General features: G+C 42.8%; 1 protein-coding gene across 1 annotated transcript in view; it reads left to right on the top strand.

Annotated features, from left to right (window-relative positions):
* The window catches only part of LOC129409533 (proprotein convertase subtilisin/kexin type 5), a 44,122-nt gene extending 24,602 nt beyond the window's left edge, over positions 1-19,520 (top strand). Inside the window, exons 6-16 of the mRNA XM_055155917.1 lie at positions 3,343-3,537; positions 4,626-4,712; positions 5,716-5,914; positions 7,040-7,263; positions 8,845-9,087; positions 9,875-10,114; positions 11,076-11,271; positions 13,735-13,940; positions 15,085-15,182; positions 17,637-17,808; positions 19,183-19,520. Of these exons, the coding sequence (XP_055011892.1) occupies positions 3,343-3,537; positions 4,626-4,712; positions 5,716-5,914; positions 7,040-7,263; positions 8,845-9,087; positions 9,875-10,114; positions 11,076-11,271; positions 13,735-13,940; positions 15,085-15,182; positions 17,637-17,808; positions 19,183-19,520 (2,198 nt within the window). The remainder of the gene's footprint in view (positions 1-3,342; positions 3,538-4,625; positions 4,713-5,715; positions 5,915-7,039; positions 7,264-8,844; positions 9,088-9,874; positions 10,115-11,075; positions 11,272-13,734; positions 13,941-15,084; positions 15,183-17,636; positions 17,809-19,182) is intronic.
* Positions 19,521-23,364: the final 3,844 nt, after the last annotated feature.

Genomic DNA, 23,364 nt, shown 5'->3' with positions numbered 1-23,364 from the left:
GAAAGTGAGACAAAGCTGCACATTTACTCTTAAACTCCTTTTAATGAATGACGACGTTTGGATCAGTGGATCTTGGTCAGGTCTTGGTTCTCTCTGTGCCCCACTCCCGTACAAACCCTCTGCTCACTGATTGTTTTCCAAATCCAAAAGTGACCCACTGTACGTCATATAACATGAGCCGTTACCTAACTCCATCAGTCCTATGTTTTTATCGGGCAAGTAAATTACCATTCATCCATCCATCCATTTTCTTCTGCTTATCCGGGGCCGGGTCACGGGGGCATCAGTCTAAATAGAAACTCCCAGACTTCCTTCACCGCAGACACGTCCTCCAGCTCCTCCAGGGGGACCTCGAGGTGTTCCCAGGCCAGTCCAGAGACATAGTCCCTCCAGTGTGTCCTGGGTCTTCCCCGGGGCCTCCTCCCGGTGAGACATGCCCGGAAGTAAATTATTTCTGAAATAATATATTTAATAAGCACATATCTATGGCTACGTTCACACTGCAGCCTGAAGTGACTCAAATCAGATTTTTTGGCCCCTATGTTCCTGTATCTGATCTTTTAATGTCAGTCTGAACCACACAGATCCGATTTTTTCAAATGTGACCCAGGACACTTGGATATGTGCTCCTGAAACTGATACATATCTGATCTTTTGACATGTGACTTCACTCTGAATGTGAATGAAAGTGCATTCATCCACCTACACGTTATCAACAAGACACAAACGTCACTATTCTGAAGTAGGTGAAAATTGTTAATGAACTCTGTGTCACTGAAGTGAAGCACATCACCACTCACCACTCTTGGCTCCGTCTCCACATCCACATGTTCCTTTCAACGTTCTGTCCCACAAAACACCACGACCAAAAACCTCGTCCTTCTCCTTCTCAATCTCCTCCTTAAAACAAGTAAGTTGTTCATGTTCTGGCTCCGGTACGAGAGGAACTTTAAAATCTCCAGGTGCTCAATGCTGCGTCCATGTTTGGACAACTTCCGTAAACACAGAGACGCTCGCTGCGGTTGACGTCATCGTGTCTCCAGTGTCACATGCGGGACACTTTTGGACCGTTTAATGTTCACACTGGAGTCACATACAAGTCGCATTTAATTGGAAATGTGAACGACCTCGCAAAAACATCGGATTTCACAAAAAAATCGGAATTGAGCGTTAAGCCCTGCAGTCTGAACGTAGCCTTAGTTCTTCGGACATGCTTGAATCAGACAAAGACACGTTTTGGCTTCTTTGGGTCTTTTATTTTAACACGTGCGGGACAACATCGCAGCGGCAAGAACCCAAAAACCCCAAAACATTCACAGTACAAAATAAAGTGCACAATAAAAAGCACGTTTCCAAACGTCTTCCTGGCTTGTGACGTAAGCGTGAACAGAGCGTACATACAGTATTTAAGGGAGGATGAGGTGCTGTGTTTCTTTAAAATGTGCAGCTACGTGATCTTATTTATTGACAGGACAATTGTTGATTTGGTTTGTAAATCAGCTCCGGACGACTCGCAGAAAACATGCAAAACACTCTGAAGGCGAAAGCGGAGACAGAGCTGTGCGTTTACCTCTGACAGCAGCACTTAGACTCCGTGTTCTGTGTGTATTTTGTGCGTTTTTGTGTGTTCCACTGTGGTTTTCTGTGATTTGTGTGTCGTGATGTGGTTTTTGTCCTGGGCTCGGCTCCACATGAGCTGCAGACTCAGGTCAGACTCAGAGGTCGGGTCACACAGTTACCATGGAGACTCTCTGGGAATTTAGACTTTTTACTAAACTACCTTCCTCCTTAAAGGGCCCATTTACACTATTTTCTGATCTGTTATAATGTATTTTTCTCATCACAAACAGACCTGGAGTTGTGTTTTGTTTCATTCTCACATATTTAACACACAAACCTGCACATTTATGCTCAGATCTTCTCTCAAACTGAACTTCACTGTGTTGTGACCTGAATTTTCAATCTCTAAAGGAGCTGTTATGTTGAAAACTACCGCTGCATAGAGTTGGGCGGTAATATAGTATTACAGCATCCCGCGGTATCAAAAAGAAGCAACAGAGTCAGTTTCATTAACCTCATAAAAAAAAATCTACAGCGCATTAAGACCTAATATAATATTATAATTTACTGATACCTACATTTGTTTGCTCAGCACAAATGAACGTGTGGTTGTATTTTCAATGTGATGCTGTTACTATTTAAAACTAATTGTGTCTATAATGTTTCTTTTAACTGCGCGGGGAGACGACGATCGATTAGTTTTGTTCTGTTGTCACGTGACGCTCATGAGGGAGACAAGACGACAAGTCAGACCGCAAGTGAGTTGATCCCAAAAAATAAAAAATAAAATAAAATACTAGAACTTCTGCAATTTACAGCATTTTGGCTTCAGTCGCATATTTGTTTACGTTTTACTGAAATGAAACTTAAAACCATGTGACTCATTTGCATAAACTATAAAAGCTGATAAAAACAGCTCGCTCCTTGTGCGCTGATGCGGTTCAGCTTTCTGTCGGACTAAAGGACACGACTCAGTGGAATATGAGTGTTCTTTCTGTGACAGAGGGGTGTTCTGCTGATGGTGAGTCTGTTCTGTGTTTCTATCGTGTTGATTGGTTCACGTGAAACTTTTCAGAGATTATAAATCTGCAGGTCAGACACACAGACTGTACAGCGATGCAGCTTCGTAGTTTACCAAAGTCGTACTAAAACATTTTGGTAATACAGTAATACTGTATACCCCTAGATCGAACTGGATCGAAATTTGAATATCGCCCAAACCTACCATGTCCGTTGTGACCATACCGGCTTGTCAAAGTCTAGTCCCGTCAGATCACAGAAACTAAGCAAGGATCGGACCTGGTCAGGACTTGTACTGGGAGACACTGGGAAAATCAGGAGCCACAGGAGGCGCCAGTCACAAAAACTGTCGTCGTATCTTCAGGCAAGACACTTCATTCACATTGCAGAGTATGAAATTGGTGAGTGTGTGTGTGTGTTGGTGGTGGTTCGGAGGGGCCAATGGTGCAGATTGGCAGCCTCACTTCTGTCAGTCTGCCCCAGGGCAGCTGTGGCTACGGTAGTAGTTTACCACCACCGGGTCTGGAGTGAATGAATAAAGCTCTGTAAAGCGTCTCTGAGTGTCCAAAAAAGCACAATATAAAACTGATGTATTATTACCACTACATGACATCACAAGGACACAAGGACTAAACCAGGACTGAATCAGGACTAAAAACTAGGTAAACTAGGTCTAAACCAGGACTGAACCTGGACTAAACTAGGTCTAAACCAGGACTAAAACAGGTCTCCTAAAGGGTCCTATCTGCCGTTGTGTTTCAGGAGGGACGTGTGTGAAGCTGTGTCCTCCGCAGACCTTCGGTGACACCAGTGGGTGGCGCTGTGAGCCCTGTCACTCTTCCTGTCTGTCGTGTCGGGGTCCGGGGCCCTCGGACTGTGAGCTGTGTCAGGAAGACGCCGCTCCTGTGAGGGGCCAGTGTCCAGGGCTCAGATGTTCCCCGGGAAAGTACTTTAACGGTCAGAACATTTTAACTTTTTGTCCTAATTACAAAAATGTGTCTGCTTGAAATTAGAAATATTTCCTATCAGTCTGTGTGTATATTATATTTTTTATTATTTATATTTAACCCGTGTGTCGTTCGTTCATTTGTTTACTTCATTTTCTTCATTATTTGTCTCCAAAACCAAAATGAAAAAACGGATAACGATTTGTTTTTTCAGTTTTCGATTTTGTGTTTAAATGAAAAATGGAAAAACGGATAATGGACTGAACCAGGACTGAACCAGGACTAAACCATTTTCAGTCCCAGTCTGGTACCGCTCATTGTCCTGGTCTTAGTCCCGGTCTGGTCCTGGTCTCAGTCGCGTTCTGGTCGCGGCTTTGGTCCCGGACCTGGTTCAGTCCTGGTTCTGGCATCGCAGTTTAAGTCACGTAAACTGGAAACGGTCGTTATTCGTTTTTTTTTTTTCAATTTTTCATTTAAACACAAAATTAAAAACTGAAAAATTTAGATTTGTTTTTTTAATTTTCATTTTGGAGACAAATAATGAAGAAAATAATTGTTGTTTTAACATTAAACATACAAGAAATGAATGAAAAGGAAAAACACTGAGAGTTACTTTAAAACATTTCATCTCAATCACAAATATTCATCAGCTGCAAACAGAAATCTTCACTTTTATGCACAACAATATTTTTCTTTGGTTTTGTTTTTCATATGAACACATTACACTGGATTTAATTTGTTTTTTAAATGTCGTTATTGTTCTTGATTCTGTAAATTCAGTAAAAAATGTCTATAGGTGAGTTGTATAGAATCGCATTAAATTTTAAGTTTGTCCAGCTTAAAAAATAAAAAAATAACTTTAAAAATAGATGAAAATTGAGCCATACAGTATCAGTGGGATAGTTCAATAATGAATTTAGCTCCCTCTGCTGGACAACATGAAAATGTAAACAAGAAGAGAAAAGAAACACTGAGGCTTTTGGACAGTATATATTATTTGAATTAAACATAAACAATAGTCTTTATATAACATAACGTAATAAATGATTTAATTGTGTTGTGATTCACATGTTCGAGTGTTTTGTGTCTTGTTTTCAGTGAGAGATGGAATGTGCTCAGACTGTGACATTTCCTGCCAGAGCTGCTTCGGTTCTACGTCTCTGGACTGTTCCTCCTGTTTCAAAGGTACATGATCTATTTAAAGCCCCACTGTGGGACTTTTCAGACAAAAAAGGCTCTAATATAAGCTTATAAGTTTTATTTGGATGTTTTTATTGCTCTACGTTTGTTCTTACTGTGAGTGGGTTTGGTCATCTGTGTGTCATTCGTTTGATTTTCAAAATAAAACCAAAAATATGAAAATGAAAAAACAACAGTTTTCTTCATTATTTGTCTCCAAACAAAAATGAAAAAACAGATAATTATTTGTTTTTTCAGTTTTTGATTTAGTGTTTAAATTAAAAATGGAAAAAACGTGACTTAAAATGTGATGCTGGACTGAACCAGGACTGAGACCAGGATCAGACCAGGACCAGACCAGGATCAGACCAACAGGACTGAGACCAGGACCAGACCAGGACTGAGACCAGGATCAGACCAGGACCAGAACTGGACTGAGACCAGGATCAGACCAGACCAGACCAGACTGGACTGACCAGACCAGACTGAGACCAGACAGACAGGATCAGACCAGGACCAGACCAGGACTGAGACCAGTACCAGACCAGGACCAGACCAGGACTGAGACCAGGATCAGACCAGGACCAGACCTGGGACTGAGACCAGGACCAAGGTCAGGACCAGACCCAGACTGGAACTGAGACCGAGATAAGACCAGGACCAGACCAGGAATGAGACTGGGACTTGGTTTAGTCCTGGCTCACTTCTGGTTTAGTCTCACTGGTGCTGGTCTCAGTCTTGGTCTCAGTCCTGGTCTGGTCCCAGTCTCAGTCCTGGTCTGGTCCCGATCTTAGTCCCAGTCTGGTCCTGGTGTCAGTCCTGGTCTGGTCCTGGTCTCAGTCGTGGTCCTGGTCTCAGTCCTGATCACCTGACAGTCTATGCGGGCTGTGATCTCTTTTTATTTTACTTCCATTTCCGTGGAGTCCTGCAGGTGACACGTCCAGAAAGTTCCGTGTTGTTGCTTTAGGTGTTTTGTTGACTTCTCTTGTTCCCTGTCGTCGTGTTTCAGGATTCTTCTTGGACCAGGACGGCTCGTGTGTGGAGCAGTGTCCCTCCGGCTCCTTCTCTAACTCCGTCCTGGGCGTGTGTGAGAACTGCGCCCCCTACTGTGAGCTGTGTGCAGACTCCAGCGACAACTGTGTGAGCTGCTCCAAACACGGACAGACGCCGTTCCTCCACCAGGGCAAGTGCTGGTCTGAGTGCCCCGAGTGAGTCTCAGAACGTCTGATAAAGCCAAGTCTTATAAAGCATCATGATTTAAAGCTCTGTGTTTTTACAATGCAGGTGTAGCATCTTTTCACTCTTAATGATCTCTGTGGTAGTGAGGCGCATTGTGTTGTATTCATGAGGTTTACTTTTCTGTTTATTGGCATTTTGAGGACACTACACCATTCAAGAAATAGATTTATTTATTTATTTATTTTTAAACTAGAAAAGCACTCAGAGAGCGCAGACCTCCGCCAAGGACTACAGTCCCCCTCATATTAATTATGTTTTCCATAAATATTTGTCTCGTATCTTTCAATTTGGAATATGAAAGAGGATCCCATTGTCCATCCCTGAGTCAAATTTCATGGGGTTTGGTCAATAATTAACCCAGATATTGAGAAACAAAATTTTTGGCCCCATTTACCACAATGTTAACTAAAATTTCAAAGTGATCCAGAATCCAGGATTTCTTCCAGATCAGCCCCAAAATGAAATCAGTTCTTCCTTTTCACATTTCCAACAAATCCTGAAAATTTCATCAAAATCGGTCCATAACCTTTTGAGTTATGTTGCTAACAGACAAACAAACAAACAAACAAACAAACAGACAAACAGACAAACACAACAAAAACAAACAAACAAACAAACAGACAAACAGACAAACAAACAAACAAACAAACAGACAAACGCTGGCAAAAACATAACCTCCTTGGCGGAGGTAATAATCATTGCTATAACAACAGTGTTAATTTTTCATTACTCTAAAACCCATGGACAGGAGATACCAGGAGCCAGGCATTTGTTTATCAGACTAACAGCAGATTTTTTTTTTTTTTTTGTCTGATGTCACAGTCATCTTTATCACGAGCTCATATAGAGACACATTATAGAATTTAAGTTAGTCTAATGTTTAAATAATTAATAATGAATTGTTTCAGTAAATCAATACTGCAATCATTGAAGAAAACACACAAAGATTAACTACTTCTGATTGTTTTTTACCAAAAACACCAAAATTACTTAATTTCGAATTGACTTATCTTACCAAAAACACAAGGGGAAAGATGGTTTGATATCTTTGACATGCGTTGAATCGAGAGACCCACTCCTCTGGTGTGTTTCAGCGGTTTGTTCGAGTCGGAGGAGGGCCTGTGTGACCCGTGTGACGCCCCCTGTCAGACGTGTGACGGGGGCAGTTCTCTGTGCCTGTCCTGCTCAGAGGGGCACGTTCTGGAGGGGAGGAGCTGCAGACTCAACTGTTCTGAGAGGATGTTCCGCTCCGAGGATGGGACCTGTAAACACTGCCTCGCCCACTGCGACGTCTGCTCCGACCTGCACACCTGCACCAGTGAGTCCACTGTTTTCACTGTTTTAAATAAGTAATGAACCAACCGTATAATGTTTAATCTGTTATTATGTCATCAGAATTATAATCTTTAAAATAAACCTATTGTCCCAAAACATTTTTAGAGCTTCTAAGCAGGTTATAGTCGTTTTTAATAATTTTCTCTCACTATTTACTCACCTGAAGTTGTGTTTGGAGTGACCTGTGCATGTTTGAGTCATCTTTAATTGATGAACCTGTTTTCAATAAAGACTACTGGCGGAAAAAATGCAAATATTTAAATTTGGAAAAATATGTGTTTCTCTAGCTCTCTGTACATCCCTGAACTGGGAGAACTCCTGGTTGAACTGGTGTGGGGGCACCAGTCTGTACTTTGTGACTATTTCCTCCCCTCTAATTTTCAACTAACCAATGAGATGTGAGTTGTGTGGGAGATGAGGCGATGAATGTGACTGTGGCTCCGTCCACAGTCGTTCGTATTCGCGTTGTTTTCGTTGTGGATGCAGTGTTCGTTCACACTAATCCGATGGAAAACGGCTCCAGACTGAACGATCTGGTGCCTCCAGCTCCCATGAATTCATGTTCGTACAGATCTGATCCGGCACCGTGTGGACTCCTGAAAACACTGATACTCTGATGTAGGTCTGTGCACCGCGAAGTAATTCACCGACAAAACACTAAGAGACTAGAATATCTGTCCATTCATATAAACGTGTGTCTGTGTGTACGACCTGCAGACGTATAATCTCTGAAAAGTTTAACATGAAACCATCTCCAACACGACACAGAAAACACAGAACAGACTCACCATCAGCAGAACACCCCTCTGTCACAGAAAGAACACTCATATTCCACTGAGTCGTGTCCTTTAGTCCGAAAGAAGCTGAACTGCATCAGCGCACAAAGAAAGAGCTGTTCTTTTGAGCTCTTAATTTATGCAAATGCGTCATGGGGTTTTATGTTTCGTTTCTGTAAAACGTAAACAAATATGCTCAAAGTTGTGTGGCTAGAGAAGGCTTCACTGTCGCAGTGACTCAGTTGTTCAGTCGTGTCTAGAAGTGGCACATTGGACTCACTTTTTCGGTTCGTTCCTCCGTTCCGTTCCTCGTCGGCTTGGAGTGATGAGTGTGTCTGTGGGTGTTTTGCTCTGTGCGGTCGCTGTCGCTGAGTGCGGAAAATACGGTAGTATAAATTTCCAGATTCCAGATAGTTAGTAGAAGGAGTAAAAGTAAACGATAATTATGTCACAGATAGTAATCTCAAGAGTGTTTAGTTTAGCTTTGTGTGTAATTGTTTTTAATCACTGTAAAGCGCTTGGTGTTGCATTTTTGTATGAAAAGCGCTCTATAAATAAAGTTTGATTTGATTTGATTCGATATCATGGAAACTGGCATGATTTCACGTCTTCCATAGGTCAAAGATCAAAGGTTAGAAATACTACACATTACCAAAAAATAACCAAAAATGTCCCAGTAATGCAAAGAACATGTACGCACGATAAATACTGACCCCCGAAATATTGAACGATAACTCGGTGTATTGATGATGGTCACAGGTTTGTTGAGCGTCTTGTGTGTTTTGCAGAGTGCAGTTTCTTGTACCTGATGCTGGACGGAGTGTGCAGGGCCAGTTGTCCTGAGTGGTACTACGAGGACATGGAGGGGGGCCGCTGCGAGCCGTGCCACCCGACCTGTGCCTCCTGCTCCGGGCCCCTGGGAGACGACTGCGACTCCTGCTCCTCCACCAGCCCCATGCTCTACAAAGGCGCCTGCTTCAGAGAGTGTCCGAGCGGAACGTACTACCAGACCACAGCCAAAGAGTGCCAAGGTAACGCCCGAAAACTCACACGTGTAGTTCAACGAGGTTCACTTGGTCTTCAGATAACTTATATTATTAGGTTCTTTTTTTAGACTAAGAGTTTGTCACATCAACAGCATCAACTCCAGTCCAATGAAGCTCATTGAGGCTGGAAGATTTATGGACAAAACATTGAAATAAAAACAGCAGGATCATGTAGGGCAGGTTAATACGAACAGAAGTTCTGCTGCTGAGCGCTGTGTGTGATTTCAGTGTCAACCATGGATCTATAATAATAATTTTTTTTAATTATAGTTCTATAACAGGAGTGTCAAACTCATTTTGGTCGGGGGTCGTATCCAACCGACTCTGATCTCAAAGGGGCCGGATCAGAAAACTCATGTCATATAAACCCCAAAAATAACAATAAGTTCAAATATTTGTGCAGAGAAACACAAATCTATTACAGAAATCAGGATCAGACCAGAACTGAGACCAGGACTGAGAACGAGACTGAGACTGGGACCAGACCAGGATTGAGACCGGAACTGAGACAGCGACTGAGCTCGGGACCAGACCAGGATCAGACCAGGACTGAGACCAGGACTGAGACTGGGATCAGACCAGGACCAGACCAGAACTGAGACCGGGATCAGACCAGGACCACACCAGGACTGAGACCGGGACTGAGATCGGTACCAAACTAGGACTGAACCAGGACTGATCCCAGGACTAAACCAGAACTGAACCAGGAATCTTTTTTTTTCTTCTTTTTTTTGAATCTTTTTGACTGGTTGTTTTTCTCTCTTCTGTCCAGAGTGTCATCAGACCTGTGCCAGCTGCCGGGGCCCCGAGCCGAACCAGTGCACAGAGTGTGAGCGGGGCCTCGTCCTGGACCCCAGCTCCCTGCTCTGCGGGGTGACGGGTGAAGCACAGTGCCCCCTGGGGACGTACCTGGAGAACGACGGGTTCACCTGCTCCAGCTGCCGCCGGGGCTGTTTGTCCTGTGAGGGGCCCCAGATCTGCTCCACCTGCGCGGCCCCACACCACCTGCACAGTCAGTGCACCTGTCGTTTTATTTATTATTTATGTGTGTGTGTGTCTGTGTGTGCGTCTTTGTGCGTCTGTGTGTGTGTGTTCTGTGTGTGTGTCTGTGTGTGTCTTGTGTGTGTGTGTGTGTGTGTGTGTGTGTCTGTGTGTGTGTCTGTGTGTGTGTGTCTGTGTGTGTGTGTGTGTGTGTGTGTGTGTCTGTGTGTGTGTGTGTCTGTGTGTGTGTCTGTGTGTGTCTGTGTGTGTGTCTGTGTGTGTGTGTGTGTCTGTGTGTCTGTGTGTGTGTGTGTGTGTCGTGTGTGTGTGTGTCTGTGTGTGTGTGTGTGTGTGTCTGTGTGTGTGTGTGTGTGTGTCTGTGTGTGCGTCTGTGTGTGCGTCTGTGTGTGTGTCTGTGTGTGTGTGTGTGTGTCTGTGTGTGTGTCTGTGTGTGTGTGTGTGTCTGTGTGTGCATGCTGTGTGTGTGTGTGTGTCTGTGTGTGTCTGTGTGTGTGTCTGTGTGTGTGTGCACATCTGAGTGTGTCTGTGTGTGTGTGTGTGTCTGTGTGTGTGTGTGTCGTGTGTGTGTGTGTGTGTGTGTGTGTGTCTGTGTGTGTGTGTGTGTGTTGTGTGTGTGTCTGTATGTTGTGTGCATCTGTGTGTGTGTGTGTCTGTGTGTGTGTGTGTCTGTGTGTATGTGTCTGTGTGTGTGTCGTGTGTGTGTGTGTCTGTGTCTGTGTGTGTGTGTCTGTATGTTGTGTGCATCTGTGTGTGTGTGTTGTGTGTGTGTCTGTGTGTGTGTGCATCTGTGTGTATGTGTCTGTGTGTTGTGTGCATCTGTGTGTGTGTGTGTGTGTGTGTGTTGTGTGTGTGTGACTTAAAGTTCACAAGAGTCCATTTTGTGGACTATAAGACCTTTAAGTAAACGTTACATTATAAAGCAGACGTGTCGTGACCGTCTGTTTTCCTCTGTTCGTTTGTTCGTCTCTCAGATGGCACATGTGTCCGCTCCTGCCCCGCCGGCACATACAGCTCCACGCAGGACGCAGACGGGCACCAGCTGGGCTTCTGTCTGCCCTGCGACCCCGTCTGTGCCACCTGCTCCGGGGCGTCGGCCAAAGACTGTGTGACCTGCTCCCCGGGGCACCTGCGCCTCCTGCACCTCTGCGTCACCCACTGCCCCACAGGGTGAGACCGAAGACTGTTTATATACACATGTTCATAGATAAACGCCGCCAAACAGGAAGTGAGCATGGGCGCGCTTCCTGGATCCATCAACTCTGGCTCCAAGTTCCTTTTGTATTGAAAAATTTAAACCCCTCTTTGTGTAACTGCTGCTGCCAGACTCCTCGTTTTGGTCTTAAAATGTTCATATTAACCATCTCTTTCTATGATCTTGAGGTTTTATTTCGCGATTTTGATTTGTAAATCAATTCCTTTTTCTAATATGAACTCCAAACTCCAAATTTGTTCCATAACTGCTAGCCTGGGTGAGTCCACGTAGTCCACTTCTTTATAGTCTATGGGTAAAACACAAACAAAGCTTTAGATGGCATTAGGAAAGTAACAGTAATATATGAACCGTTGCATAACACTGTAATTTAAAGTGTCTTTGCCTGAATACAGTATAATGTTGCAGCTGCACATTGAAAAACATAGGGAATTATGAGCCACAGTCCTTTTCTAGACAAATTCTTAAAGGTTGTATAGAGGATTTTCCAAGGAACGAGAAATCCAGCGACTGTTTGTCCTTTTTCAAATGTTGCGCATGCGTGAAACCACCCCCCCTCCCCTACAGCTCCCTACGTAGAAACGCCTTCTCCCGCCTCCTCACTACGCCAGAAACAGGTTTGTTTACAGCCGGTGAGCTGCACATGACTTGTAAACAACTAACTACAGTGTTGGTTAGGCAAGGCGGAGAAGTGAGGAGCGGGGGGAGCGGGTGTGCGGACATTTCGTCGCGGACGAGAAGTGAGGAGCAGGGAGAAGAGCGGAGCAGGGAGAGAGGAGAGGAGAGAGGAGAGGGGAGCGGTGCGCGGAGATTCCGTGCCCGTAGAAGTGAGGAGAAGGGGGAAGAGCGGAACGGGCAGCGGGGACAGGAGTAGGAAAGGGGAGCAGAGAAGTTGCGCGGAGATTCAGTGCGAATGAACTAGCTACAACACGCAGCAGCAAGCGGACTCTTTCTTTGCCTTGAAAATTACGTTTTCAGACATAGGATATCGCTTTCGTGTCCTGAAAAACGTTTGACTAGCTCTTGGAAATAAAGTACGTTTTCATAATAAGCAGAAGTTACCTGTCCAGGAGTAATTTGGCGACCAATGCGTCAGTCTTTAGACCCTGCGTCTGCTTCAGTCGCGCCATCGCTGGAATGAATCTCCAAGAATCACCTTAGTTTGGCTTCGCTGCTTTTCCCCTTGTCTTCTTCTTTCAGCGACCTCAAAAACGGACTTTCTTTTGCGGCTAACTGCTCCTGGATTCTTGTCTGCCATTTGCAACAAACTTTGTGCGAACTGCGAGGAAGATATAGGTCAAAAAAAGCCGCTAAGAACTGTTGCGTTGGTGGAGTAAACAGCGTCTGTGCGTCTTGCGTCTGTGGACTGCGTGACAGGCGTACGTAAACCACGTACCGGCGGCGCAGGCAGGTCAGTTACGCTAGAAACGTAGGGAGTTTGATTGACAGCCTGTCAGCTCACAGATAACGAGGCAATGTCGTTATCTATTGGCAAATGTTTAGCTGGCCCCACCACGTCCAGAGTTGATGAATTTTTATTCTCTTTTTTTTGGTCATCATAATTACAGCTACTGCACCTCTATAATGCTATCATTGACAACTTGAAACAAAAAAAACAAAAAAAAAATCCTCCATACAACCTTAAGTCCATGTGATGTGGTGGCACATTACAGACAAGGCCCATGACAGACAATTAAATTTTTTTTTTTGGATTTGGTCAATTCGTCTCTGAGTATTTAAACTTGCAATGAAAGATATTTTAATTGAATCAACTTTCATCCATGGAATTATATGGGACATTGTAACTTCAAAGGTCGTTTTCTCAAAATGCATTTTCCTCCTTAAGGGCATAAGAATCAGCCCTTAGCACCTACATACTGTACACCAAACTTTACAGACCTTTGAGAAAACAAACAGAAGTACATCTTGATTAATAAATTAGGCTTAGAATTATATAAGTTAAATTTTCAGTGAGATCTAGTTTAATGAAATACTACATAAGATCCAAGACCACATCTGTCTGATCTAATCTGACAACAAAAATTTCAACCTGCCTCTTTATGTTTCTGTTTTGTCCCAAACACATATTGGACATTTTTACACATAAAATGCTTTATTAAGATTTTGTCTTACATTTATGTGAGTAAAATACAGGAGAAGTTTCATATCTCTAAATGTATATTGTTCGTGTTCATCTGCAGTGTCACGGGTTATTAAAAAAAAGTAAAAGAAACACTCAATTTGTTAGTGTTGGTAAGAGGAAACTCTGAGGAGGATGAAGGTTCTGCTGCTGTGAAACAACAAATTTGCTGAATATATCATCGCTTTTACATGAATCAAGCAGAAAATGAGCTCTTACAACAGAACCCTCCCTCCTTCCTGCTGTGTAACTGTGTAACTGTGTAAACGTGTGTGTGCAGGTTTTACAGAGGCGGCTCCGAGTGTAAGAAGTGCCATCACTCGTGCGTCATGTGCTCAGGCCCCGGTCCAGACTCCTGTAGAGCCTGTGCGCCCCCCCTGCTGGAGATACAAGGAACTAACCTGTGTGTGGAGCACTGCCCCCAGCGCTTCTACCAGAGCGGGCATCTGTGCCGGCAGTGCCACATCAGCTGCCAGACGTGCTCAGGTACAAACGCTCACAAACATCTATCAGATTTATAATGAGGGAAAAATATATAGTTTTGAATAGTTGGAAGCCAGTTAGAAGGTTTGTAACTTTTCTGGTTGAGTAAGAATGCATGTTTTTCTCATAGAAGGTATAAAGAAGTGGACTAAGTTACCCATAGTTTCAGTTCAGTGTATTTATTTATTTAGTTTAGTACGGCCCTCTCCAGGTGGGTGGAGAGTTCCTGCCTCAAGTGGAGGAGTTCAAGTATCTCGGGGTCTTGATGAGTGAGGGGAGGACGGAGCGTGAGATTGACAGTTGGACAGGTGCAGCGTCGGCAGTGATGCGGTCGCTGTATCGGACCAATGTGGTGAAGAGGAGCTGAGCCGAAAGGCAAAGCTCTCGATTTACCATCAGTCTTCGTTCCTCTCCTCAGCTCTGGTCATGAGCTCTGGGTAATGACCGAAAGGACGAGATCACGGATACAAGCGCTCGAAATGAGTTTCCTCCACAGGGTGGCTGAGCGCTCGCTTAGAGATAGAGTGAGGAGCTCAGTCACGTGAGAGGAGCTCGGAGTAGAGCCGCTGCTCCTCCACGTCGAGAGGAGCAGCTGAGGGGAGGACATCTGTTCTGATGCCTCCTGGGCGTCTCCCTCGAGAGGTGTTCCGGGCATGTCCCACTGGGAGGAGGCCCCAGGGAAGACCCAGGACACGCTGGAGGGACTATGTCTCTGGGCTTGCCTGGGAACACCTCGGGGTCCCCGCGGAGGAGCTAGAGGAAGTGTATTGGGTGAAGGGAGTCTTGGGGTCCCTGCTTAGACTGCTGCCCCCATGACCAAGCCCTGAAAAAACGGCTTTTAACCCAACAAACCTGTACACATGAATCTGCCCTATATGAATACAGCAACACTGTAAATATGCGAATAGTGAAGAAATTTTACTTACTGATTTAATGGATGATTGCATTAATCTACATTGTACTTTATTGGCATGTGCCATTTATGGCACTGACCTGTCCAGGGACTGAAGGTGGAAAAGTGATTTTGTTATAACCTGCACAATGATGTGACCTCTTTGTGTTGGTCAGTGTTTTATTGCATTGTCTCTGATAAATAAACAACTAAACTAAACTAAAAGACTTCATAAACGTGTTTGTGTGTTTTCAGACTCGTCTCCTCAGTCCTGTCTCTCCTGTGACGATGGAAACACTCTGAAGGACGACGTCTGCTTCCCTCGCTGTCAAGAGGGGACTTACTCTGAACAGGTGAGGGACTAAACTAAACTTTCCCAGGGGTGTGACGCTAACTGTGGGCACTGCTCTGTCTGAGGCTTGTTAGACTTTAATCTGAGCTGAAACTACAACAGAGGAGCTGATCTGTGATGTTAAACAAGTCTCTCATATTTATCATTACAGTCACAAGCTCATTAGCATTAACAGTTTTTCAGTTAGTCACTCTCACCTTTTTGATGAAAATCAATCAAATTTTCTTGACTTTTCACACGATCTTGCAGCGTTTATGACAGTGTTTGCTAATGTGTGCTTTGTCACCATGGAAACTATTGAACGTTCCACCATAGAAACACATGTGATCAGATTTTCTAAATCAAAAACTGGGACTCCCTCGGTTTGTGGTGGTCGGTAATAATAAAATTGTGAAACAAGGAAAATTGTTCTGCATTCGGCTCATTCATGACAAACGTGAGTCAGTATAGTCACATTTTCTCTGTGTTTTGGTCGTTTTTAAGCAGCTTTTCTGTATTTTACCTAAAAAAATGACGATTTATGTCTCTCTTTACTGTTGGCAGGGATCAAATTGGTCAAACATAGGGACTCCTGGGACATTTCTTGTATAAACCTGGGACAAATCACTGGTTTTGTATAAATCTGCTGGGACAGTAGTCAGACTGGCGCCACCTAGTGCCTCCAGTCAATTTCATTTCTCTACTGCGACTAGGTCAAGAATCAGAATACACTAGATGGTTCACAAAAACCCCAGAATTGCGAGTTTGGGCACCAGCCAATCAGCAAAGAGCCATATATTCTGTGTTGGCAACAATTCCCGAGATCGAGGATTTAAAGCCGGAACAAGAGAATGTTTGGTGAATTTTATCAAGGGGAAAAACGTTATTGTTCTTCTTCCTACAGGATTTTGTGCATTACATACGTCACGACCAAATAACAGCGATTGGTTAAATAAAAAAAGTACCCGCCTACTGTCGAGTGAACGAATCCTAATGCTGCGAGGTCAGACGGTTTCCACAAAGTGAAACCGGCTTATGAATCAGGCTACTGGGACAAGGGGACACAGGCTCAAAACTGGGACTGTCCCGGGTAAACATGGACGTCTGGACACCCTAATGTAGAACACCTCCAGCTTTATGTCACTGCAAAGTATCAGTAGACCCATCAAAAGTGGAAAAAAAGTGGAAAATGTGAATTATCCTCAGAATATTACAAAAAAGTAATTGGAAAAAGCACTCAAAATGTTGCGTAATAGTTTAACAGAAAGTTGAAGCCCATAGAAAATATCGATGTACACAGTGTTGGGGAGTAACAGATTACATGTACCGGAGTTATGTAATCAGAGTACAAATTATGAGTAACTGTATTCAGTTACAGTTACTGTTTCAGTGAGTGGTAATTGGATTACAGTTACTTTGTTGAAATAAATGGATTACACAGAGGGATTTTCCTGTTTTCACATTTTGGGCTGTATCCCTTTATTTATTTTATTTTTTTTCTTTTTTTTCAGTAATTCCACTCATTGCTGTAAACTAAACCAGGTCTAAACTAGATCTAAACCAGGTCTAAACCAGGACTAAAACCAGGTCTAAACTAAATCTAAACTAGACCTAAACCAGGTCTAAACCAGGACTAAAATCAGGTGTAAACTAGATCTAAACTAGACCTAAACCAGGTCTAAACCAGGACTAAATCAGGATTAAAACCAGGTCTAAACTAAATCTAAACTCGATCTCAAACAGGTCTAAAACCAGAACTAAACCAGGTCTAAACCAGGACTAAAATCAGGTCTAAACTAGATCTAAACTAGACCTAAACCAGGTCTAAAACAGGTCTAAAACCAGGAATAAACCAGGATTTAACAGGACTAAATCCTGCTGTGTGGACGTGTTTCTTCTTCTATCAATAATATTTTTAATTTGGTTCAGTAAAGTCTGGACTTTTTCATTTTCTTTTAGCAGATAAAACATCTTATGTTACGATTTCCTCGTCTTTGCTTCTCTACAGCAAATCAAGTAATCCAAAGTATTCAGATTACATTACTCACCTTAAGTAACTTAATGGATTACGTTACAAACTACATTTTGGTGTATGTAATCTGTAATCTGTAGGGGAATATATTTTAAAAGTCACCTTCCCAACGCTGGATGTACAGAACAATCAGAAGCAGCTCTTATCTGTGAGGTGTGTGTGTGTGTAAAAGGAGGGACCAGCACAGTTACAGCACTTTGTTTATGACACAGAAGTGACTCTTGTGAGCTTTAAGTCATGTTATAATGTTGTTACCTCCTCAAAAAACATAGAAACAGACCTGGAGTTGTGTTTTGTGACTGAGCGTTTTGTATTTGAGCAAAGAACATGTGAAAGAAACGAAACAAAACACAACTCCAGGTGTGTTTGTGATGAGAAAACGACATTATTTTCTGATTTTGGATGTTCTGGAGTAATGTGTTTTGTGTTTGGTGTTTTCCGCAGGAGCGCTGTGAGCCCTGTGACCCCTCCTGCCGTCACTGCTTTGGCCCCGGAGCTCAGCGCTGTGTGAGTTGCCATGACGACGCCGGTCTGCACGCCGTGGAGAGCCGCTGCGCCCCCTGCTGCTCGAGCCACAGAAACACGACCGGCTGCTGTGTGTGTGACATCCGCACAGGTACGACACACAAACACAGATAATAACAATAAAAGCACATGTAGGTCTGTCAAACTTGATTTAAAGATACTAGAGGCGCTGGGGAGCACTACTCAGAGTTTTAATATTTGTTTTTCTTAACTGTTATAAGTTTTTATGCACAGTTAAATTGCATTCTAATGTAGTCATGATTTAAAGGTGTTCTGTGTCCTGAATTCTACACTTTATCAATCTGACTGAAGCGTCACAACAGCAGAACGAGCTGAAAAATCAACACACAGTAGAGCAGACATGTCAAACTCAGGCCTGAGGTCCAAATTTGGCCCGCGATATAATTATATTTGTCCCACGAGATCATGTCAAATCTGTATTAGGAGCTGCCCACCGGCTACAGATCGACTACAGAGACATTATTTATTTAAAATGTTGTTATTATGTTATATTATTCTTGTTCTGAATTCATTGTTTAAGCAAAACTATTATTAAACATTTATTTTAATACAAGGTTTAACATTACATATCTTGAAAGAAGAGAAAACATGCAGATGTTGTTGAAATAAATAGTCCCAGTTTTTAATTTCGGCCTCTGTGAGTTTGAGTTTGCAGTGGAGTGTGGATCGGGACAAATTTTTCGGTCCGAGCCCGGCCCACGTCTGACAGAACAATGATCGAATCCGATCTGAGCTTCACACAATTAAAATCACACTATTATCATAGGCCTAATGACGCACGTAGGATATTGTTTGTGTGGCCTCAGACGGACACACAAACACAAAATTCAAACTTGTGATATAACAAAAATAATGGGAAGACTTCATTACTTACCTCACGTAAAGCGTCAAATTTAAAGTGCAGCATCTCATCACACATCCATAGAAACTGTCCTCCACAAATAATCACATCCAGTCCACAAAACTGCACTGTGAATCCAGTGTGAAGCATTAAAAGGCAAGAGTATTTCCTCACATGCGGTCATACTGACTTGTCAAAGCCTGATCCCATCAGATCTCAAAAGTTCAGCAGCGTTAGGTCTGGTCTGGACTTGGATGGAGACACTGGGAAAATCAGGAGCCACGTCCATGTTTGGACAACTTCTGTAAACACAGAGACGCTCGCTGTGGTTGACGTCGTCGTGTCTCCAGTGTCACATGTGGGACACTTTTGGGCCATTTACTTCACACTGGAGTCACATACAAGTCACATTTAATTGTAAATGTGAACGACCTCGCAAAAACATCGGATTTCACAAAAAAAATCGGAATTGAGCGTTAAGCCCTGCAGTCTGAACGTAGACTAAGCGACTCTTTAAAAGTCTTATACAGTGCTTTTTTGGACACTCAAAGTCCATTGTATTATTATTAATGAGCTTCGACTCTGTGGACTCTGTTTGTGCAGCTCTGTGTGTGGAGGCTCCTGCGCCCAGACGAGGATCAGACCAGGACACCGACCTGAGCTCCGCCTCCAGAGTCCTGAAGCACACGTCCGCCGCTATGCCCCTCGTCCTGCTGCTCGCTCTGGGCGTGGTCTGCGGAGGGGTGGTCCTGTACCGCGCCCGTTCCAAGAGGACGATGTGCTGGAAGCGGAACTACGAGAGGCTGAGCGGCAGCGCCACGGAGGCCATGCCCCACGGCGTCCCGGAGCCCGACAGCTGCGACGACGTGGACGTGGTCTACACCAGCAAAGGCGGATGTGTGTACAGGAGATACAGCTTCAGCTACGAGCCAGAACCATAGACTCTGATGATAGTTTAAGGTCCGATATTACACAAAACTGACTCTTGTGAGCTTCAAGCCATGAAAAACCTCCTCAACAACAGACCTGGAGCTGTGTTTTGTTTCATTCACACGTTTGAGTACCGTATTTTCCACACTATTACTCGCTCTGGATTATAAGACACACTGTCATTAAATGGTCTATTTTCAAACATTTTTCACAAATTAACCACACCAGACTTGTAAAGGAAACCCAACAGTGTGATGGGTGAGTGGTTTTGTTTGTTTGTTCGTTCACGGTGACTCTGGGCTTTGTTCAGTTGTGGCGTGTAGGGAGGGTGTGTCTGGGACCAACGGATTGTCGGCGTGTTCGCAGTGACTCAGTTGTTCAGTCGTGTCTAGAAGCGGCACGTCGCGCTCGATTTTTCGGTTCGTTCCTCTGTTCCGTTCCTCGTCGGCGTGGAGTGATGAGTGTGTCTGTGGGTGTGTTTCTCTGTGCGGTCGCTGTCTGCTCCGTGTGTGTTTGTGTGTTCTGAGGGTGGTGTGGCTTTGTAGTTTACTGAAGTTGTGCTGGGACACCTGAGTGGATTGTGGCGTGCGGTTGTTTTTTGATGGAGTTAAAGGCTTAAGAGCCCGTCTAATCGAACAGAAAATACGGTACCGTAATTTCTAGGGCTGTAACAATAACCAAAATATCGTGATATCGTATCGTCAAAGTTCTCACAATAATATCGTGGACCATCACAATATATCGAATTACAAATGTCTTTGCTTAAATGAAGAGTTATGGTGCAGAAATAGATAAAAAATGACAGAGGGAACTACATAGACCATGATCCTTTGCTCCTTTTCAGGCGTCCACACAGTGCCAGGTCAGATCTGTATACAGATGAATTCGTCGGAGCTGGAGGCACCAGATCGTTCCGTCTCTGGAGCCGTTTTCAGTCGGATTAGTGTGAACGAACGAGGGGTGTCAAATTATCGTGTTAATTGTGATTAATTAATTACAGTCATATTTAGTGCGTTATGTTTTTTAATTGCGTTAATCTTATTTTTAATCTCTAACTTTACTGTTTCTGTATGCGAGTTGTCTTATTATAAAATCTGTTTTAATGTGTTGTTAGGACAGTTAGTGCAGTCCTGCTCCGCTCGCTCCCGCAAAGAATTGTAATTTTCATTCCCGTTCTCGCCGCATCTGCGATAAACCTGCACATGTCTGATCTGAAAACATCGCGACACAGACACAGAACAGACTCACCATCAGCAGAACACCCCTCTGTCACAGAGAGAACACTCATATTCCACTGAGTCGTGTCCTTTAGTCCGACAGAAGCTGAACCACATCAGCACAAGAGCGTTTTTTTTTTCTCCTTAGTTTATGCAAATTAGCCATGTGGTTTTAAGTTTTGTTTCTGTGAGACTTGCGCAAATCTGCATTAAACACATTATAATGTCAAACAGGCTGATGTGGCTCTAGAGCACAGGTGTCAAACATACGGCCCGGGGGCCAGATCCTGCCCTCCAAGACCTTTAATGTGGCCCTTGGCTGATTTTCTACTAAAATATTTTAATTCTATTTTCTATTAAAATCTTGTTAATTTTCTGTGGTGTTTATCACAGCAGCGTCTCCAGCGTCTCTGTACGTGGCCCCTCCCACCAGAGCAGCACAAATGAAGACTTGTCTCTTTCCAAACGCTCTTAAAGGACGATCGTTTTGACTGTTGACTGTGACACCCTCATCAGAAAAATGTCCAACATGAAAAAAGTGGAGCCGAGTGCAGGATTTTACAAAAAAATGGACTTCATCAATTAAAAAAGATTTCTGTAATAGATTTGTGTTTCTCTGCACAACTATTTGAACTTATTGTTATTTTTGTGGTTTATATGACATGAGTTTTCTGATCCGGACACTTTGGGATCAAAGTCGGTTGGATACGACCCCCGGAACCAAAATGAGTTTGACACTCCTGATCTAGAGTGTTTATGTTTATATGTTGTAAAGTTGAGTTTATTTATGCAGATTAGTAACAGTAATAATGATGATGATACTTGTATAAAAACGTTAATGATAGTATGAAAATAATATAATAATGAATTCAAATGAAAATACCTCAAGTTGAAGCTTTTCTCAGCACTTTTTAGGTGAGATTAAAAAAGAGATAAATTAGATAAATTCATTACAGATCATAATTAATTAATCTCTAAATGTTTTAATCGCTTGACAGCACTAGAACGAACCCTGCATCCACAACCAAAACAACTCAAATATGTACTAGTATGGACGGTAGGGGTGTGCAAAAATATCGGAATATCAATATATCGTATCGTGATGATACAGTATCGATATCGTGGGCTACTGTATCGATATTTCACCAAGAGTATTTTTACGTGTGTTTTACTAAATTATTTTGTTACAGAGCTGCAGTTTTGTTGCTTGTGGAGTGAAAGGAAACTCATTTATGCGACACATTCGACATTTTCACAGTTTTGAGGATTAAAATGTTTGTGTTTCAGATGAACTTTGCACAAGAAGTGGTTTAACAAACACTTGAAGTATCACGTCCATGATTTAGCCTATATTTTTTATTGAACAGTATCGAATCTATTTGAAATATATCATATCGAATCGAAAGTGCACTGTATCGAGATATGTATCGTATGTATCGTATCGGCAACTCCTTAATGACACCCAGCCCTAATGGACGGGGCCACAGTGGAGCACTTCTTGTCCACATGACATCACAAGGTGGAACAGAGTGTTTTCTGTTTGAGAGAAGAACTCACAACACTCCTAAATGTGCAGGTTTGTGCGTTAAACACGTGTGAATGAAACAAAACACAAGTCCAGGTCTGTTTGTGATGAGAAAACAACATTAGAACACATCAGAAAATAGTGAAATATTTAAAAAACTTTCTCCGTCTTGGGACACTGCAGACGCCTTCATCACCTTCGCCACGGATGGACCTCCTCAAACTGACAGCTTTTTTATTCACCAGGACAGACCTTTTGTTTTGTTTTTTTTGTTTTTTTACCCTTGTCCTGTTTAATTTAGACACAAACACATTTTTGATCATTATTTTAGTGCAGCAATAGATTACGGCGTCTTACATTTTGCCACAATTTGTTAAACCAGTGAAGATGTTACCTGGATTTAAACATGTTTTCTGGAAAAATCAAAAACAGCCATTCCTAAACTAGTGTGTTAGTCGAGGGACATTTGTTTGTACGTTTTGCAGAAGGTACAGTTTCTTATATGTAGCAATAGAGTTCATTTCATATAATAAGTATTTGTGTAGATGTAATCAGACAAAATGATGTGCAAATTCTGGCATAAAAAGTAAAAGTATTTATATATTTAAAAATGCAATTGTTCAAATCATGATGTCAACAATGGAAGTGTGACTGAACCTTTTGCTAGAGTTTGATGAGTGTTGTTGTAGTGAGCGGCTCTTTAAATCTACAGACGACACTGGTCTTAAACGATGCTCAAAATGGTCTCGGAGAAAGACACGACACTTTACTGACTGATCTTTTTGGGATTTTCTTTCTTCTAGGGTGGATCTGAAACTGAATTGAGGCCTAAACACTCATTATAATGTGACAAAAGGAGAATTACAGTACAATAAATGTATTTTGTCTGTTCTTATTTTCTAGTTTCGGAGCAGTTCTGGATCCAAATCAGTCCAGAAACTGCACCGGTTTGATTACAGAGACATTTTAGGTTCATGTGTAGCTTCATGTAGTATTATTACTGTAGTAGCATTTCTCTCAGCACGGATTTTTACTGTTATAAATTACTTTTGATGGTAATTTTAAGAATGTACTGAATTAAATAAGCCTCATTGTTGAGTTTGTCGTCTGTAA

Source organism: Boleophthalmus pectinirostris, unplaced genomic scaffold (genome assembly GCF_026225935.1).
Source record: "Boleophthalmus pectinirostris isolate CB_2022bp ecotype Guang Dong unplaced genomic scaffold, ASM2622593v1 HiC_scaffold_2, whole genome shotgun sequence".
Lineage (NCBI taxonomy): Eukaryota > Metazoa > Chordata > Actinopteri > Gobiiformes > Gobiidae > Boleophthalmus > Boleophthalmus pectinirostris.
Note: the sequence above shows the minus strand (reverse complement) of the source record. Positions and strands in the feature narration are given on the sequence as shown.